The sequence below is a fragment of the Mesoplodon bidens genome (genome assembly GCF_964165515.1).
Source record: "Mesoplodon bidens genome assembly, chromosome: 19".
In the NCBI taxonomy this organism is placed as follows: domain Eukaryota; kingdom Metazoa; phylum Chordata; class Mammalia; order Artiodactyla; family Ziphiidae; genus Mesoplodon; species Mesoplodon bidens.
Window position 1 is genome coordinate 21,734,780 of NC_138179.1, and position 19,300 is coordinate 21,754,079.

At 53.6% G+C, this 19,300-nt stretch overlaps 2 protein-coding genes across 3 annotated transcripts; both read left to right on the forward strand.

The window, feature by feature from the left end:
• Nucleotides 1-744: 744 nt before the first annotated feature.
• On the forward strand, nucleotides 745-13,295 carry WRAP53 (WD repeat containing antisense to TP53). 2 transcript variants are annotated; one of them, XM_081219544.1, is made up of 10 exons: nucleotides 745-1,464; nucleotides 1,615-1,713; nucleotides 2,193-2,304; nucleotides 10,944-11,032; nucleotides 11,232-11,322; nucleotides 11,432-11,564; nucleotides 12,128-12,336; nucleotides 12,543-12,646; nucleotides 12,791-12,925; nucleotides 13,040-13,295. In XM_081219544.1, the coding sequence occupies exons 1-10, from the start codon at nucleotides 1,061-1,063 to the stop codon at nucleotides 13,284-13,286; spliced, it is 1,623 nt and encodes a 540-aa protein (XP_081075670.1). In that variant the 5' UTR covers nucleotides 745-1,060; the 3' UTR covers nucleotides 13,287-13,295. The 2 variants fall into 2 exon arrangements, with proteins under 2 accessions (XP_081075670.1, XP_081075671.1); XM_081219545.1 differs by lacking the exon at nucleotides 12,791-12,925.
• A 2,055-nt stretch (nucleotides 13,296-15,350) lies between these two features.
• EFNB3 (ephrin B3) lies at nucleotides 15,351-19,300 on the forward strand (the record flags this gene model as incomplete). Its single annotated transcript, XM_081219192.1, has 5 exons — nucleotides 15,351-15,521; nucleotides 17,694-17,986; nucleotides 18,156-18,248; nucleotides 18,351-18,455; nucleotides 18,891-19,300. Exons 1-5 carry the CDS (start codon nucleotides 15,400-15,402, stop codon nucleotides 19,298-19,300), a joined length of 1,023 nt encoding a protein of 340 aa, XP_081075318.1. The 5' UTR covers nucleotides 15,351-15,399.

The window sequence follows — 19,300 nt, forward strand, 5'->3', positions numbered from 1 at the left end:
ATGACAAGTAAGGGCAAGCAATTCCCCTGCGGGCGGAGGCGATGGGAACTGAGATTAGGAGAGGAGATTGCGGGGAGAGTCAGGATTCTCGCAGTATTGGTACTGTAGCTACTGAGAGTTTGGGGTGGGGAAGTTCGACGAGCCAGAGCCGTGAGGGCACAATTGGTGGAAACCATTTTGGTAGAATTCTGTCACTGTGTCAAATATGAAGGTGAAAGGAAGAAAGGCTTTGCATTTGTCATTCCCTCTGCCTGGAACACTCCTCTTCCTAAATAGCTGGATAGTTTTTACTCAACAGCTAAAATGTCACAGCCCCATCACTTTCTGAAATGATTTGTTCCTTGCCTTGAATACACAGCAACCTAAGCCTTAGGAGGGCGGAGACCTTGTCTACTATCTTATTCATTGTTGTATTTCCCAGTGCCTAGTACAGTACTGGGTAGCAAGTAAGAGTTCAGTAATAAATATTTATTGAATGAATGAAAAGAGACGGAGGTCTGAAGAATTTAGCGAATGAGATGCGAAAGAGGCTTAAAACCAAACATAGCGCTAGCGCCCTCTGCAGGTGGGGGAGAGGAGTAGGTGCTTTTAAGAATGATCGCAGAAGACCGCAGGGGGAGCTCAGGCACTTCTCGCCGAGGCAGAAGCCTTTGGACTACAACTCCCAGCAGCCACTAGGAGCCCCAGGGCTTGATGGGAACAGTAACCCGTGACCTGTTACGTCCCTGCCCTGGCCCTCCGTGGGTCCCCCGCGAAGTCTGATCCGGGATGCGGAGGTCCAATGGAAAGGTGTGCCCAAATCCCGCGAGAACAGGTGGCTCGTAGCGACCGAGCAGGCTGAAGAGCGCCGTGCTTTCTAACGTTGCAGTTCCGCAGTTCTCCTGGCCTTCTGCCCCCTCCCGGGGGAAGCAGGAAGGCATCGGTGGGTTTCTCCAGTTCTGCATCCGGATCCGTGCGAACTTTGAAGGGGTCTCGGCCGTTCCGCGGGCCCGGCAGCTGGTAGCCGGTGGGAAGAGGGCTGCTTGGCCGCGGCCAATGTCTTCCGCGCTTCCTCTGCAGTATGAAGACACCGGAGGCGCCGCTGTTAGCTCCGGACTGCCTTCCTTCAGACCGGGCCCCAGCTCCAGCCCCTCTCTCTCCTCAGGCTTCCCCGATGGATAAAAATACGGACCCTGAACTGATGCCACCGACACCCGATGGCGATGATCCGCCCCGGGTGTCCCCAGATCCCATGGCTGTCTCAGCTGTGTCCCAGGAGCTGGAGGAGGGGGACCCAGCTTCTCTCTCCATTCCCCTGGAAACAGGGTTTGGTATTCCTGGTGGGTTGAGCCCTCGAGTCGAAGAGCAAGAACTTTCTGAAAATGTGAGCCTTCCTGCAGAAGAAACGAACAGGCCAGAGTTGGGGCCCGGAGAAGACGTGGAAGGTGTGTCTGAGGAACCCGCTCCAGAGGATGAGGGATACACGTAAGTGGTGATAGCAGGTGGCTCAGGAATCTGTGGAGATTGGAAGTGTGAGATATATCTTATCCGCCAGTCTTCAGCCCCACTTCTCCAGGCCCATTTCCACTTTGCTTTGGTGAACCCAGGTTTGTTGTTCCCCCATCTTCCTTCCAGCGTCTGGAGCTACAGCTTCTCCCAGGTACCTCGGTTTCTCAGCGGTTCCTGGTCAGAGTTCAGCACCCAACCTGAGAACTTCTTGAAAGGCTGTAAGTGGTAAGTAAGCATAATGGGGCAGGGAGATAATCACGCTCAGGATTTCCACCTTAAAACACCCCAGTTATCTGGGAGAAGGATCCACCATGGTGGGAGAAGGAGTAAGAATTCCTCTGGATTGAGTTTAAATTTCATTTGTGGGCTTCCCTGGTGGCTCAGTGGTTGAGAGTCCGCCTGCCGATGCAGGGGACACGGGTTCGTGCCCCGGTCCGGGAAGATCCCACATGCCGCGGAGCGGCTGGGCCCGTGAGCCATGGCTGCTGAGCCTGTGCGTCCGGAGCCTGTGCTCCGCAACGGGAGAGGCTACAACAGTGAGAGGCCCGCGTACCACACACACAAAAAATTTCATTTGTGATTGTGTGTCTTCTACTTTCTCAGGGTCTTGGGGGTGCTTACCTATACCAGAGGTCAGCTCAGCCCTAGTCCTACACGTGGAAAATACAGGTCTGTCCAGCTTTCTAACTCTTTCCTACTCCTAGGGCCCCTGATGGTTCCTGCATCTTGACCAATAGTGCTGATAACATCCTGCGGATTTATAACCTGCCCCCAGAGCTGTACAATGATGGGGAGCAGCTGGAATGTGCAGAAATGGTAAGGGTAGGGGCTAACTGTGCCCCTTCATGAGACACTGTGCGTTTAATTCCTTCCTGTAGATGGAGAAAGTACAGTCCCCATGTTTCCTGTTCACAGGCAGGACATTTCACCATGAGGTTCCACAGGTAGCATTTTCTACCCTGAATTCTGAAGTCATTTAAAGAGGTGTTTGTCCTTCTTTAGTTAAGAATATGTGTTTTCCATAAAAGAGTAGTGGATTTCTCACGGTGGTTTTTAATTGACTTATAGGTATTTATTGAATGACTACCAGTGTGTCACTTACTGTGTTTGGTGTTGGGATAAAGTAATGAATGTGACAGATGAAGAGCTGCTTTGCTTTCTTGTATGGGACATAGACAACAAACGTAAACCAATACATAATCAAGTTCATTACAGATTATAATAAATGCTACGAAGGAAATCAACAGAATGAGGAGAGACTAACTAGAGGATGCCGCTTTAGATAAAATGGTGGGTCAGGGAGGGGCTTTCTGAAAAAGAGACATTTGAGCTGAGACCTGAAGGATGATGAGATCAGTCATGTGAAGAGCTGTAGAAAGAGCGTTCCAGGAAGAGGCAAAGATGCTACAAAGACCCAGAGCTGGGGAAGAGCTTTGTGTGTTCAAGGAACAGAAAGAAAGCCAGTGTGCCTGGACCAAGGCCCGTGAGGGGGAAAGCGTGGTGAGGGTGGAGAGGTGGCCGGCAGCCACATCTTGTCAGATCTTGTGGGTAGGGCATTTGGAGTGTTTTTGGGGGAGCCGTGGGAGAGATTTTAAAAGAGAAGAGCAAAATGATGGCTGAATTTTGGAGAATAGATTGTGAGTGGGCAAGAGTGGAGACTCATTAGGAGGCGTTTATCACGGTCCAGGCGAGAAATAATGTTGGCTTTGCTAGGGTGGTATCAGGCGGGATAGATGTGGGTGGATTTGAGGTATATTTCATAGGACTTGGAAGTCAATTGGGTGGATGGGGGTACAGTTTACTCAGAGGATATGAAGAGGTATTGGGACAGAAGTCAAGGGTTTAGATACTTTATTTATTTTTATTTTTTAAAAATAAATTTAGGGCTTCCCTGGTGGCGCAGTGGTTGAGAGTCCGCCTGCCGATGCAGGGGACACGGGTTCGTGCCCCGGTCTGGGAGGATCCCACATGCCGCGGAGCGGCTGGGCCCGTGAGCCATGGCTGTTGAGCCTGCGCGTCCGGAGCCTGTGCTCCGCAGCGGGAGAGGCCACAACAGTGAGAGGCCCGCATACCGCAAAAAAAAAAAATAAAAAAATAAAATAAATAAATAAATAAATAAATTTAGGGCTTCCCTGGTGGCGCAGTGGTTGAGAGTTCGCCTGCTGATGCAGGGGACACAGGTTCATGACCCGGTCCGGGAGGATCCCACATGCTGCAGAGCGGCTGGGCCCGTGAGCCATGGCCGCTGAGCCTACATGTCCGGAGCCTGTGCTCCGCAACGGGAGAGGCCACAACAGTGAGAGGCCCGCATGCCACACACACACACACAAATTATTAATTATAAATAAATAAATAAATTTACTTGGTTTTGGCTGTGTTGGGTCTTCGTTGCTGTGCACGGGCTTTTCTCTAGTTGCGGTGAGCGAGGGCTACTCTTCATTGTGGTGGCTTCTCTTGTTGTGGAGCACAGGCTCTAGGCACACAGGCTTCAGTAGTTGTAGCACGCAGGCTCTAGAGTGCCGGCTCAGTAGTTTTGGCTCACGGGCTTAGTTGCTCCGCGGCATGTGGAATCTTTCCAGACCAGGGCTCAAACCCGTGTCTCCTGCACTGGCAGGCAGATTCTTAACCACTGCGCCACCAGGGAAGTCTGGGCTTTTAGGTACTTTAAATGTGAAATGTTAAGCTAAGGAGAGACTTTGTGAAGGGTGCTAGGGATATACTTTGGAAGCGGGAGAGCATGTCGATGGTATCTTGTGTCTTGAGAACGGAGTCAATCTCAAGAGAGAGTGTAGATGGACAAAAAGGCTCAAGCAGAGCCTGGAACACTCCAGCGCATGGAGGTGGGTGCAGGAGAAATTATAAAAGTGGAGGCAAAGAGTCATGTCTCACGTTGTTGAGAGTGAGGGCAAATTTAGAGAATGACCCAAGAAGACATAGTGACCTTGACGAGAGCACTTTCAGAGAAGTGCTGGAGGCAGAAGGTAATTAGGGTAGGAGGAAGAGAGAATTCTTTGGAAGTGTTTTCCTGTGAAAGGGAGCTGAGAAATGGAATGGTGACCGGAGGGAATATGGGGCTAAAGAAAGATGAACAGGATGCTTCTGTGAGGTCAGAATTACCCCGGAAGAGAGGGAGCAATTGCTGCTGTTGTCGGGGATGGTAACAAAGTCCCTGCATGGCTGGGTGAAGACAGGATCCAGAGCACATTGAAGGACTAGACTGACAGGTGCAGAACCCTTCCTTGCCGTGGGAAGAAAGGCAGAGGATGCGTTCAGAGGCAGCTGTTTGGTCGTGGGAAGATTTGGGTGTCTCTGTCTCTTGGCTTCTCAGTGAAGCATAAAGGGGATGTTATCAGCTAAAGGCAGAGGGTTGTGGGGAGAGAGCAGAAGGTGTGAGATGATCGGTCCTGGGGAGAAGAAAATCAAAACCACCAAGGAATGCTTGGTGTAGAGTAGCATTGCTATTCTTTGCTCAGTGCCCACTAGAAATTTGTTGTCAACCATGTAAAGTGAGACCAGTTAGCATGGTTGTGCATCTTTCCCCAGTAAGTTGACTATAGTTTCGTTGTTTGTAAAATGAGGATGATAATAATAGACCCACCTTATAGAGTTGTGGCGAGGATTAAAAGAATTAGGGTAGGACTTCCCTGGCGGTCCAGTGTTACAGATTCCATGCTTCCACTGCATGAGGCACGGGCTGGATCCCTGGTGGGGGAACTAAGCTCCTGCACGCTGTGTGGCACGGCCAAAAAAAAAAAAAGAATTAGCGTAAAGTGCTTAAAGTATTGCCTGGCATGTAGTCAGTGTTCAGTACATGCTAGTTGTCCTTGGTGTTAGTTGGATGCAAGCATGGACTAGAAGGAATAGGAGGTCTGGCTGGGGTTTGCCAGGAGAGAAGGACCAGGGGTGTTTCGAGAGTGTCTGCAGGGGTCCACCTGTTGTGCTTGACCAGAGTGTAAAGTGGGTAAGAAAATGAATTGTGAACAGGTTTCTGATGAAGCTGAACAATTGTAGTGGAAATGGCAGAGCAAGGGAGCTGGGTGGGTTGGAGATGGTGGTCAGAGATTGTAGTGATGACTCGACTGTGGGAGTGGGCCCCTGGTGTAGAGTGAGGGCCGCGGCCGTGGGTGCTAAGGAAGTCAGGGAATGGCAGAGGCCAGGGTGTTGGGTGTTTTTATTCATTCTTTCATTGATTCATTCATTCAACAAGTTTTCATTGCGCGCACTCTATGTGCCAGGCCTGTTTTAGCTGCTAGGGGTCAGTCAGGAACAAAACAGACAAAAGTCTGTGTCTTTGTGAAGCTTCTATTCTAGTGTGAGAAACAGGCAATAAAGAAATAACACAGTGAAATACATATCTGACAAGTACCACGGAGAATGATAAAGCAGAGAGGAGGACTGGGGGAATTCATTGCAATTTTAAAAAGGGAGGTTGGGGGCGTTCCCTGGCAGTCCAGTGGTTAGGATTTGGTGCTTTCACTGCCATGGCCCCGGGTTCAATCCCTGGTCGGGGAACTAAGATCCTGCAAACTGTGCGGTGCAGCCAAAAATAAAATAAAAATAAAAAGGGTGGTCGGAGAAGCCTTCACTATTCAGGTGACATTTGAGCAGAGATCTGAGGGAGTCAGGGAGTGAACCAACGTGATATTTTGGGGAAGAATATGCTGGGCAGAGAGAGCTGCAAGCTCAAAGTCCTGGTGGAAGTGCACGTCACCAAGAGTCACAGTATTTGTGTGGAGTGAGAGACTGAACCAGGAGATGGAAGTCTCAGTGATGAGGGAGGGAGACAAAAACAGGGAGCTAGTGTGATGGCAGAAACTGCAGAGGAGGTGGAGTTTGGAGAGGTGAAAAGATTTGGAAATGACCTTGATGTTTGTACTGAGGAGGGGAATGAGAATGAAAGACATTTCAGCCTGAGAAAGCCACAGCGTCGGGCAGGTCCAGGTGGGTGGACAGGGCATTCTGAGAAGATGCAAAATAAGGGAGTTTGGGCTTCCCTGGTGGTGCAGTGGTTGAGAGTCCGCCTGCGGATGCAGGGGACACGGGTTCGTGCCCCCGTCCTGGAAGATCCCACATGCTGCAGAGCGGCTGGGCCCGTGAGCCATGGCCACTGAGCCTGCGCATCGGGAGCCTGTGCTGTGCAATGGGAGAGGCCACAGCGGTGAGAGGCCCGCGTACCACAAAAAAATAAATAAATAAAAAAATAAGGGAGTTTGAAGGTTCTAGAGTGGGAATTTCAGAGGCCAAGAGGTAAGGATTTGGGGGGCAGGGAGGAGTGTGGGATTGGGGCCAATCAGGGAGTGTGTTGAGCAGCGAGCAGGTGGTGGTGAGACCAGATGGCCCAGAAGCCTGGGACTTCTTTAGTGCCTGAGGTTCGTGGGAGTGCCGGTCTTGATGGTGAAAGAAGGGTGCGTTCCGGGGATGGTCCTGAAAGCCTGCCTAACCTGCATCTCTGTGAGATCGGAGGCTGCAGACACGTGAATTCTGTGTGCAAGCTGTCAGGCACTCCTAGCCCTGGTTCCTGGAACAGAAACCAGTGGTGTCCAGAAACCAGGGCTGGGTGGGCGTGGCACAGCCAGCCTGAACGAGTTCAGGAGTAGGGATAGTCAGAGGAGACTGGAAACGTGACAGGTCGAATATTTATTGTACACATTCACTTGAGAGAAATGAGAATGTTAAAAAGGGAAAAAAGGTGGGAATTCCCTGGCGGTCCAGTGGTTAGGGATCGGTGCTCTCACTGCCGAGGGCCCAGGTTCAGTCCCTGGTCAGGGAACTAAGATCCCACAGGCTGCGTGGTGTGGCTGAAAAAAAAAAAAGGGAAGAAAGTCATTGTTACCTACCACTCTACAAGATTCAGCCCTTTAAGTTTTTCTACATTCTTTCTAAGCTCTGTCCAAGTAAGTACTGGAGCTCTCTGTGTGGTTGTAACTCTTTGGTAGATGGTTTTGTACCCTGTTTTTTCTTTTAAGAATCATATCGTAAATGTTTTTCACGGTGCTCCAGTGTTCATAGTTATGCTTAATGGTGTATGGTATTTCATTGACTGCCTATGATAGTTTTCTTACCTGCTCACCTGTTTTGGACTTTTGGGTTGTTTCCAGGATTGTTATATCATAAATTATTTTTTCAGTGAACATCTCCATGTGTTTTGATGGAGATTCTTCAGAGAATCAGAGAAATTTTACAAGTAAGAAACACCCTAGGTGAGAGAGAATCAATATCTTTTTTTATGTCTTGTGATGCAGATAGTCAATTTGTTTTCGAAAGCTTTTTGTGCTGCTTATTCTTTTTTTTATTATTATTATTGCTGTTGGCAATATGAATGTACCAATTCTATCATAGCCTAAATACCTAAATACTCATTAGGCATTTTCATTTTTAATGTCTGCAAGTTTAGTATGGAAATGGACACCATTTGTATAGGTGGGGAAATTGGGGGAGGATATTTTGGGGTATTTTTGTACATCTGTGTACTGCTTCTTCTCACCATAGTTTCCCAATTCCTCCCCTCCCTTCTCCACCTTTTCACAGAGCTTTCTGCAACTCCTGTTTCTAACTCCCCACTTCTTCCCTGAGTACTCTCTGTACCCCGTGGCTCTTGCCTGAGGCTTTCCCTTTCCTGTACCCTCTCTGGGAGAGACTGCATCCTCTGTGCCCTACATATCTCAGGTTGGAGAGGGAGTGTCCTCATTCCCAAATGCTATATCCAGACAATTGCTCTTTCACTTTGTAAAAACTTCCTTTGACGCTTATGCTGTCTGATTCTCCCTAACTCACCGAGGACATTGGCACCTCATAGCCTTCCTGTGTACCCCAAGTCCTTCCACCATCTTGGTGACCTCAGGTATCCAAACCAGAAGCCAGGGTCTCCTCTTTTAATCTTCCTTTTCCCTAACCCCCATGTCCAATTAATTACCAAATCCCGTCAAGTTCTCGTGGTCTTCCTAATCTATCCACTTCACTTGACTGCCTCTGTTTTAATTCAAGGTGCTATTATTTTGGGCCTTATGTTATTGGAACGGTCTTCTGTTTCCATTTTCCCATTAAAACATTTTTTTAATTTAATTTATTTATTTATATTTTTGGCTGTGTTGGGTCTTCGTTTCTGTGCGAGGGCTTTCTCTAGTTGCGGCGAGCGGGGGCCACTCTTCATCGCAGTGCGTGGGCCTCTCACTGTCGTGGCCTCTCTTGTTGCGGAGCACAGGCTCCAGACATGCAGGCTCAGTAGTTGTGGCTTACGGGCCCAGTTGCTCCGTGGCATGTGGGATCTTCCCAGACCAGGGCTTGAACCTGTGTTCCCTGCATTGGCAGGCAGATTCTCAACCACTGCGCCACCAGGGAAGCCCCATTAAAACATTTGACTGCTGATTGTACACTAGGTGTTGGGGAAGCAGTGGTGAGCAAGACAGACATGATTCCTGCCTTCTCAGATGGGTACGCTGTAGCGTGGAGGGCACAGAGGGCTCTTGGAACGTGGAGCAGGGCACCTGGCTCAGCTCGAGGGGTTGGGGAGGCTTCCCAGTGGAGGAAGTGTCTAAGAGACCCAAAGGATGATTAGGATTCAACCAGGAAGAGTCACTGGGGGAAGTGAAGGCAGACTATTCCAGACTTGGAGACTAGTGTGCCTGAAAGTGTGCAGTTCAAGAGTGTAGGGGGTTGGCATCTTCTCGGAACTGAGAGTCAGGATGATGGGACGTGGAGCTAATGCAGGGATGAGGGAGGAGCCTGGAAAGGTGGGTATGGGGTAGACGCCTGGTAAGGGAAGCCTTCATAGGAGATTGGGTTTTATACCGAGGGTTTTGGGGAGGCATTGCAATGTTTTAAGCAGGAGAGTGACGCTGTACAGGATTCCAGGGGCCTCAGTGTGGCTGCAGGGTGGAGAATGGAGGGGCACATTGGAGTGTGGGGTGCAGGGAGGCTGGGGGAACGTGTAGAAATGCTAGCAAGAAGGCAGTGGCTTCACGTGGGATTGAAGGCAAGGGGACAGGTTCAAGCGAACCTAGTGGGTGCAATTGGCAAGCTCTGGCCTTGGGTTGGACCAGGAGAGGAAAGGGAGTGAAAGGTAGTAGTAGTCAAGGTACTCAGATTTCAGGCTTGAGAACTGGGTGGGGAGCCCAGGAGGAGCAGCAGGTTCACAGGCGGCAGAGGCTGGGTCTGTTCCAGACAAACTGAGTTTGAGGACCCTGTGGGATGCCCCAGTGGAGCTTTCCACCAGGCAGTCGGATGCAAGGGTTCAAGGTGGAGAAGTGGACCCTGCCTTCACGGCTCGGTGACATCACCCGAGGGCCAAAGGGGTGACGTCACCTCGCCAAAGGACTGGTATCCAACTGATGTAAAGATTTCCTTCAAGTCAGTAAGAAAAAAACAACAACCTAGGAGAAAACTGAGCGAAAACTATGAAAAGGTGCCCTTAAACACAAAAATGTCTAACTTCACTGGTTAGACATTGAGAAACGCCAGTTTATATCGTAATGAAATACCATTTCACAGCCTTCAAATTGAGAAAATTTGAAAGTCTGACAACACCGAGAGGATGCGAGCAACAGGCGCTCGTACACGCTGCTGGGGGTAGAGTAAATCTGGATGAGCACTTTCGGAAAAACGTGACATGATCTAGTAGAGCTGGCAGAGTGCAGACTGTAGAGCCCCAGTGATTCCCTTTTAGCAGAAACTGCAGAGAAACCCTCCCACACGGGTACCAGAATGTTACAGCACACTAGCCAGAAATTGGGAAAACACCAGTGACTGTCAGTAGAGAGGGATGGGTGAGTGGAGCGCTGTACAGCAGGGAAGATGCATGAATTTGAGCTCAGTGTGTCACCGTAATCTCACAGTCGCGGTGGGATGCATACAGCTTGCTACCATTCATATTAAGTTTAACAGCACGCAAGACCATGGTATATATTGTTTTTTTCTCTGTCTGAATGTATTCCTAAAGAAATACATGAGAGTGATAAATTCAGGATGGTGTTTACCTCTGAGGGAGGGTTTCAGTGGGAAGAGGTTTTAACTGTTTGGTAAAATATTTTGTTTCTTAAGCTACGTGGAGGACTCACAGTGTTTGTTTGGCTTTGTTTTAATACTTCTTTGCTTGTTTGAACTGTTCAGTAATTTTTTTTAGAGGATCAAATGGCGCCTGGTAGGCACTCAGTAGATATTTGTATCATTGCTTGGTTCTTTGTTTCTGGGTTGGGAATTTACTTGTTTCTTCCTCTCTAAGTGTTGAAAAAGCAAAAGGGTAAATCTGCATGGCTTTTGGTGGCCCAAGTCTGATGTTAAAGTCTGAGCTAAACCATGAACTTTGAGATCAAGATCCTGTTCTTCATATTTACCCCGTCTGCCTTCTCCTACCTGGTTAAACGCCCACAGAGCATCTCCCTCTGCCATAAAACTGCTAGACTTCCGAGTGGGCCTCCTTTTCCCGCCAGTGACCCAGGCATCCCCACATTTCTGTCCAGGCTCCCGTCCTTCGAATGGTGGAAGGCGACACCATCTATGATTACTGCTGGTATTCTCTGATGTCTTCAGCCCAACCAGACACCTCCTAGTAAGTGATGTCTTTCGCCTCCCCTCCCCGCTCCCCCCATTTCAAGGGGACCCTCCACTGAGAGAGTCGGGGGCTGCCAGGGGTCTCGGGAGGAGGAAAGCTTGCTGTGCCCTTCAGATGTGAGCTGAGAGGGCCGGTCAGTTGGCTTCCTCCCCTTCCTTTGACAGCGCTGGGGCCTCAGTGTCCGTGTCTCTCTCAGCGTGGCCAGCAGCAGCCGGGAGAACCCGATTCACATCTGGGATGCCTTCACTGGAGAGCTCCGGGCTTCCTTTCGCTCCTACAACCACCTGGTAGGGACCTCCCCGCCCAGCCCCAGGGCTCGTCCTGGCCCAGCTCTCCTTCCTTGAGAACGGCCGAGGCTCTTTGCTAGGCCTATTTCCAGCCCTTTCCCGCCCCCAGGACGAGCTGACGGCAGCCCACTCGCTCTGCTTCTCCCCGGATGGCTCCCAGCTCTTCTGTGGCTTCAACCGGACCGTGCGTATCTTCTCCACGTCCCGGCCTGGCCGTGACTGTGAGGTCCGAGCCACGTTTGGTAAGCAGTCTGCGCCTCTGAGGGAGGAGGAGAGAAGAGGGCCCAGCCACATGCAGAGGGGCCTTGTGTGAGCCAGGGGGTCACGTGCAGGGGTGAGGCGGGGGTCACATCATCCTCAGTACAGACCTGTGGGGCAGGTTGGGCCCAGTGGGCAGGGAAGAAAACAGTCTCAGGGAGGGGACGAAACTTTACCTCTGGGTAAAGAGCTGGTTCACTCCTGAGCCCACTGCCCTGTACATTTTGATCTCCAAAATCTTGGTATCTCCAGGAAACTGGAGGTAAAGCTGATTCCCTTTTCCTATAAGCCTTCAGCTTTCCAGCCCCACAAGGAAAAAAAGGTTTGAGAGGGAAGAAGTGGGGCTTGGGCCTTTAGGTCCTTTGCAGGGGATAGAAGGATCTAGGGAGCATCAGAGGTCTTCATCTTGCTTAAAACGAACGGGGTGGGGGAGGCACTGAGTCCAGCACATGGGCTCTGGGACGGGAGACAGAGGTGCACCTCTGATTAGCGTGGTTAATGCCAGGTGCTCTTGCCCTCTCCCCGACTTTGTTCCTTCCCTTTCTAGCAAAAAAGCAGGGCCAGAGCGGCATCATCTCCTGCATAGCCTTCAGTCCAACCCAGCCCCTCTATGCCTGTGGCTCCTACGGGCGCTCCCTGGGTCTGTACACCTGGGATGATGGCTCCCCTCTTGCCTTGCTGGGAGGGCACCAAGGGGGTATCACCCACCTCTGTTTCCACCCCGATGGGAATCGCTTCTTTTCAGGAGCCCGTAAGGTAGGGATCATGTTCTGAGATCCCAAAGCAGGGGGGTAAAAGGCAGGAGTGGGGATGTAGTCTGTGCTGTGTTGGGAGATGGGCATGGGAAAAAAAAATCAACCCAGCTAAAGGAGTGCTTATAAAACTGGAGGGAAGCAGGCATGTGTTGGGAGTGGGGGAGTGGAGGGTGGAAACAATTCCAGGCTCCTGTTCTTTGTCCTTAGGATGCCGAGCTTCTGTGCTGGGATCTCCGGCAGCCTGGGCGTCCCCTGTGGTCCCTGAGTCGTGAAGTGACCACCAATCAGCGCATCTACTTTGATCTGGACCCGTGAGTGACTGTGGGTCCTTCCTGCCCAGGGTCTTGATGCCCCCAGGGATGCCAGAGCCCACCTGTAGGGTCCCAGCCCCTGACCGTGAAGGGTTCCTGCCCCAGGTGATGACCATGCCAGCAAGCCTTCCCTCTCTTCCCCAGGAGTGGGCACTTCCTGGTGAGCGGCAGCACTAGCGGGGCTGTCTCCGTGTGGGACACCAGTGGGGCTGGGCATGAGGGGAGGCCGGAGCCAGTGCTGAGCTTCCTGCCCCAGAAGGACTGCACCAATGGAGTGAGGTCATAAGTTAATTCTACAGATTTGGGGGCTTGGGTTGGGGAGAAAGGTAAAGCCCTGAGGGAGCAAGCATCCTAGCTCATGGTGTGACTGGCACCACCCATCTCTCCCTACAGCCTGCACCCTAGTCTGCCTCTGCTGGCCACTGGCTCCGGTCAGCGTGTGTTTCCGGAGCCCACGGAGAGTGGGGACGAGGGGGAGGAGGAAGTGGACCTTCCCCTGCTCTCCATGCGCCACGTCCACCTTGAATGTCAGCTTCAGCTCTGGTGGTGTGGGGGCGGCCCGGATACCAGTGTCCCTGATGCTCACCAGGATGAGAAGGGACAGGGAGGGACAGAGGGAGGTGGGTGTGAGTTTATATAAAAAGGTTTTATATGATATTAGAGTCTTTGTGTCTGTTTGGGGAGGCAGATGATGGAGATGGGGCTGGGAGGGGTACCAGTGGGCTCCCTGGTCCAGCAGCAGTGGGGACTGGCATATTGTTCCTGAAACCAGGGTTGAGAGGTGGGACTAGGCAGGAACCAATGGGGCTGCTGAGCTTGGTGCGAAGTCAAGTAAGTGGGGGGTGGGGCTTCATGCCACTGACTGGCTGGTTGCTAGGCAACTTGGTAAACTGAAGGGGGGAACCTGTTTGAAATCTCACTCCCAAGGTGGGGGCAGCAGGGGTCAGGGTGAGTGTGGCTGAGCGGGAGTGGCAGGAGCTGTGTGTCAGACTGTTGCGTGTGACTGTGTGAGACTGCAGATGGTGACAGACGACACCCGCTCACTCCTGCTCAACACTATTTACCATCCTCCAGCAGCAGAGGGACCATTAGTCAGCTCTGGGGGAAGGGGAGCAGGAGGACTGCCTCCCCTCCCCTGGACCCCCCAGGAGGCAGGTGACTGAGTAGCCAGAGTCAAGGGCACACATGAAAGAGTAAAGGTGCCGAAAAACACAGATGTCACATTCTGTATTCCTGTTAGATGCAGGACAAGGGCGAGAGTCATTCAGTAGCTGTCGCTGGTCTGGTTTCTTCATTTATCTGCTCTGTCTTTTTGGGGGGTATGTTATTTCAAGCAGTGGCTCCCCCCCTCCCCCCACCTTGCCACACACTGAGAAGGGGGTCTCTGAAGAGATACTGTCAGCAGAGGATTTGATTCTGGACCTCACAGCCTAAGGGAAGGGACTGGAGGCCTGTGACGACTAGAGAGGGGAGAGGAATGTCACCTCTGCCCAGAGGTGCTGAAAGCCAGGGTTCTTACACCCAAAAAGGCAAATCCTCCTCCCTTCCCCCAGGATAATTGGAAACAGCCCTTCCGGCTGCATGCGGGTTTTGGGTTGTAGGTTCTCCCTATCTCCCGGCCCCATTTCTCCCCACAACCATCTAAGAAGGGCCCAAGTTTACCCCCGAATCTCTTGCCTTTCGTCAACCTCCAGATAGTAGAGGGTCTAGGAGGCTGTGACAAAAGAGACCCCAGGAGTGGGAGTTCAGCAGCCTGGGTCTGGTTTCGGCTTTATCCCAGATTCCTCGTGTGACCTTGGGCAAGTCACGGGGCCTCTCTGAGCCTCAGTTTCTTCATCACTGCCACGGGGGTCCTTAAGCTCTGCCCCTCCCATTTCACACAGGTAGTCGAGAAGGTCAACTCAGCCCACTCTGTAAAGTGCGGAGCCTTCAAGGTTATTATTATTCTCTCCATACCTCCCCGGAGCAGCGGTGTTGTTTTGGGATGGGGGAGGAGGGGGCTGCGGGAGCGAAAGGGGCTGGGTTCCTCGGGGTGGAGAGGGCGAGAGCCTTTCTGGATTTGAGGGAGCGGAAGATTCCAACCGCTCGGGCGATCCGAGGGCAGGAAGGGAGGTGGGCAGAAACTAAGCCAGAGCCGGAGAGTTGCTGAGACAAAGGGGGCGTGAGAGACCGCGCGGGGGAGTGAGGCGGGGCGGCGGGGTGAGGGCTGGGAGGTGCGCGAGGTGAGGGAGGTGTGGGGGGCGTGGGCTGCATGATCGCCCGCTCCGACTCGGGCTCCAGCTCCGGTTTTTCCCTCCGCCATCCTCTCCCCCTCCCCGCCTCTCCTTTAACTCCCCCCTCCTGGGCTCAGGACTGGTTGGTTTCCTCCCTTAGCCCGCTGCCCTCAATCCCGGCGAGGCTGGGGCTCCGGCTCGGCGCCCCCTTCCCCGCTCCCTCGCCCGGCGCCCCATGCCGCCCCCGCCCGGTCCCCGGCTCCCCCAGTCCCCCACTTAGGCCCGCTCATAAATACCGGGGTGCCGGCGCGTGGGCCGGGGGCGCAGGGCGCCTGCAGACGGCCCCTGGAAGGGCTTCTGCGGGCGGAGCGCTCCGGAGAGGGGACGCGGGCGGAGCAGGAAGCGGGTCCGCGTGGGAGCGGGGGGCATCAGCCACCCGGGTGGCCGGGGCAGAATAGCCCGGGCGGCCAAGACAGTCACCCCAGGGGGTGAGCGACTTTGGGGGAGTTGGTGCCCCGCCCCCCAGGCCTTGGCGGGGTCATGGGGGCCCCCCATTCTGGGCCGGGGGGCGTGCGAGTCGGGGCCCTGCTGCTGCTCGGTTTTTTGGGGCTGGTGTCTGGGCTCAGCCTGGAGCCCGTCTACTGGAATTCGGCGAATAAGAGGTGAGTGGCCCGGGGGTGGGGATACCCCACACCCTGTGGGCAGGGAGTCTGGAAGCCTTGGGGGCTTTGGGGGCTGGGTTCTCGGAGCTGGGAGGAGGCGGAGGGAGGGTGCTGGTGATCGGATGTGAGCTGATGGGCAACCAGACAGAGGTGGTCTTGGGAGCCAGACTCGCGGGTCGCGCACAGAGCTGGATGCGGCTGGTGACAACCATGTGTCAGGAGTTTGAAAGACCCCCAAGGGGCAAGGATTTGAAAGATCATGGGTAGCCGGGAGGGCAGTGGAGTGGTTATTTGGGTTTGTGGGAGACCTGTGTGGTGTCGGGGGCTGGGCTTAGAGGGAGCCTGGTTAATGTCAGCTCTCAGGAGAGCAGCTGAGTAGGTGCTGCTGAGGCGCTGAGAGGAAGGGCAGGGTGCCTCCCTCTCCAGAAGGGACTCAGTGGTGGAAATGGGAGGGAAGGGCTCTCAGTTTGGGGGCTCTGGGGACAACTCCCCCAAGGCTTTTTGACCCTTCTTCACACATCCGTCTCCTAACTCTTGCCCACAGCCAGAGGGTCTGTGAGTCCTTGATGGAACAATTTCCCAACCAGAAGATTTTCCTGCCTTCCTGGCTTGGAGATTTCTTTCTGGAAGAAGCCTGGAGCCCCCTAAAGCCCCCACTTTCCCTCTTGCATCTGGAGTCCTGAGGACTCTGTTGCCGCCTCCCCCATCTTTGCTGCAAACTCTTCCATCAGACCCTCTGTTCTGAGGCATGCTTGCTTTGCTCTGAAAAAAGGCCAGGGGTCAGATGAAACTTCAAGCCACACAGAGTAGCACAGAACCCTTGGGAGGTCATTTGGGTCCCTTGCCTCCATGCAGATCCTACTCCCCGTTAGCAAAAGAGTTTTGTGTTTTGAAAACTTCCTAATTGCCTGGGGAGGCTGTGTGAGGCCGTGCAAAGAGGGTGTGCTTTGGAGCTCATCAAATCCTAGGTCTTAATCCTAGGTCTGCTGCTTTCTGCTGTGTGGCCTTGGGCAAGTCACTTAACCTTTCTGAGTTTGTATCCTCAATCCTTACAGGTTTTATGAAGATTAGAGGTAAGGTATTTGAACATATTATATGCTCATTAAAGGAGAACTAGGGTAATTATTCTTCCTCTCTTTACTTCACAGCTTCCCTCACATTTCCTGTCCTGGCCTCCCTCCCATATCTCTTGGGGTCTAATCTCAAATGTCTTTTCCCCTCTCAGTCTCCTACCCACCAACTCCCAGATGCAGTTGGAGTATCAGGAGCAGTGTGAGGATGTAAGTTAGGCTTATCCTGATAGAGCTGAGAAAATGGAGTTAGGGTGTTCTGGGAGCTCTTTGGGATGTTGGGGCAGGGAGGCAGGGGGTTATTTGGGAGTCTGGGAAGATACCAAGCAGCGGTCCCCTGTGACCAAGTTCTGAGACCCTGTCTGCAGTTGTTGGCAAGTAGTGGCTGTGCTGGGCCAGTGGCTGCCGGGGCTGAGGGAGATGCGGACTTGTGTCAGCTGTGGGTCGAAAAGTCAACTCTTTCAATTCCAAAGCAATAGGGCACTTTCCCTAAGAAGTGTGGGACCTGGGGGAAGTGGGGTACTGAGCAGGGAAATGTCTGGGGCAGCTGCTCCGATTAGCCCCATTTAGGGCCATTACCAGACCAGGCATTTGTGTCCTGTTACATTGCCTGGCTACTTGGAACTCTGGTCTGGATCACCCTCCACACCCCCTCCCCCACCCTGCCCCCTTTGCCCTGAAATCACTGAAATTCAGTGGTGGCCTGTGGGAGGGGAGGCTCTGCCCCCATGGTTGACTGCCATGGAATAGTGAAATCACCCGGGAGGGGTGGGCTGTGTGGTTCCAGAGAGGCCAGCTCCTTGGTAACTGGCATCCTGTTGCCATGGCAACAGGACTGGTGATGGAGCGAGAGATAGCAGTGTGCATGTGGTGAGGGCGGGCTGAAGAGTGCATTTGGGCACACCAAGGGGCAGGAGACCTCTGAGCCTGGCTTCCTGCTGCTTCCGTGAGCTCCCAGAGACCTTAGTGCCTGCTCTGTCAGAACAGACTCTCCACTCAGACAAAGGCTGTCTTGCAGGGATGTGGGGTGAGGGAGGCAAAGCTCTGGGGACCAGACCTCTGACACCTCTCATCCTTATCCACCTTGCCCTCCTCCCCATAGGTTCCAGGCAGAGGGTGGTTACGTGCTCTACCCTCAGATCGGGGACCGGCTAGACCTGCTCTGCCCCCGGGCCCGGCCTCCTGGCCCCCACTCCTCTCCTAATTACGAGTTCTACAAGCTGTATCTGGTAGGGGGTGCCCAGGGCCGGCGCTGTGAGGCACCCCCTGCCCCAAACCTCCTTCTCACTTGTGACCGGCCAGATCTGGATCTCCGCTTCACCATCAAGTTCCAGGAGTATAGCCCTAACCTCTGGGGCCACGAGTTCCGCTCACACCACGATTACTACATAATTGGTACTGCTGGGTAGCGGGCAGGGTCGAGGTGGGAGGTGCTCCTGGGATCGAGGGCAGATGAGGGAGGGGACCACGGGAGCCACCTCGGGTGGTGTTGGGACCAGGCATGGAGACAGAATAGGGGTAGACTCTGGAACGCCAACTTCTCCCTCTGGTTCTTCTCTCCCAGCCACATCGGATGGAACCCGGGAAGGCCTGGAGAGCTTGCAGGGAGGTGTGTGCCTCACTAGAGGCATGAAGGTGCTTCTTCGAGTGGGACAAAGTGAGTGGGGCTGGGGCACACCTCCTAGGGGCCGAGGGGCAGCACCATCATGGTCAGGGGGCTGTTGTCTCAGCCCCTCTCTTGGCCCTTCCCCATCTCCAGGTCCCCGAGGAGGGGCTGCCCCCCGAAAGCCTGTGTCTGAAATGCCCATGGAAAAAGACCGAGGGGTGGCCCACAGCCTGGAGCCTGGGAAGGAGAGCACAGCAGGTAGGAGCCAGGGGTCCAGCCTACTGTCTTCCCTAGCCTCCTCTGCTCTCGGACCCCAGCTGCCCTAGCTTCACCCTCTCCCTCCCTCCCTCTTCAGTTTTGGGGGCAGTGATACAGGAAAGAGGAGAAGAGAGGATGGGAGGGTGGGAGGGGAATGGAAGCCAAATGAGGAAAAGACTCAATTAGAACTAATTAGCCAAGTCAGTGCTTCAATCAGTGCTGTCAGAGAAGGGGGGAGGACTACTTGGCATGGAGCTGAAGGGCTGGACACACCTGGATTCCGAGTGGGGCTTGGAGGGGAGGGGAAGTAGGGTCCCCAAAGGGCCTGGGCACTGCTGGGGAAACCCATGGGGACCCGCAAGGATGGGTGTCCAGATGCCCGGGTGGCTCCTTCAGCCCCACCCCCTCTTTCCTCCTTCACCCCTTCCCTGCCAGGTGACCCCACCAGCAATGCAACCTCCCGGGGTGCTGAAGGCCCCCTGCCCCCTCCCAGCATGCCCGCAGTGGCCGGGGCAGCAGGGGGGCTGGCGCTGCTCTTGCTGGGCGTGGCAGGGGCTGGGGGTGCCATGTGTTGGCGGAGACGGCGGGCCAAGCCTTCGGAGAGTCGCCACCCTGGTCCTGGCTCCTTCGGGAGGGGAGGGTCTCTGGGCCTGGGGGGTGGAGGCGGGATGGGACCTAGGGAGGCTGAGCCTGGGGAGCTAGGGATAGCTCTGCGGGGCGGTGGGGCTGCAGACCCCCCCTTCTGTCCCCACTATGAGAAGGTGAGTGGTGACTATGGGCATCCTGTGTACATCGTGCAGGATGGGCCCCCCCAGAGCCCTCCAAACATCTACTACAAGGTATGA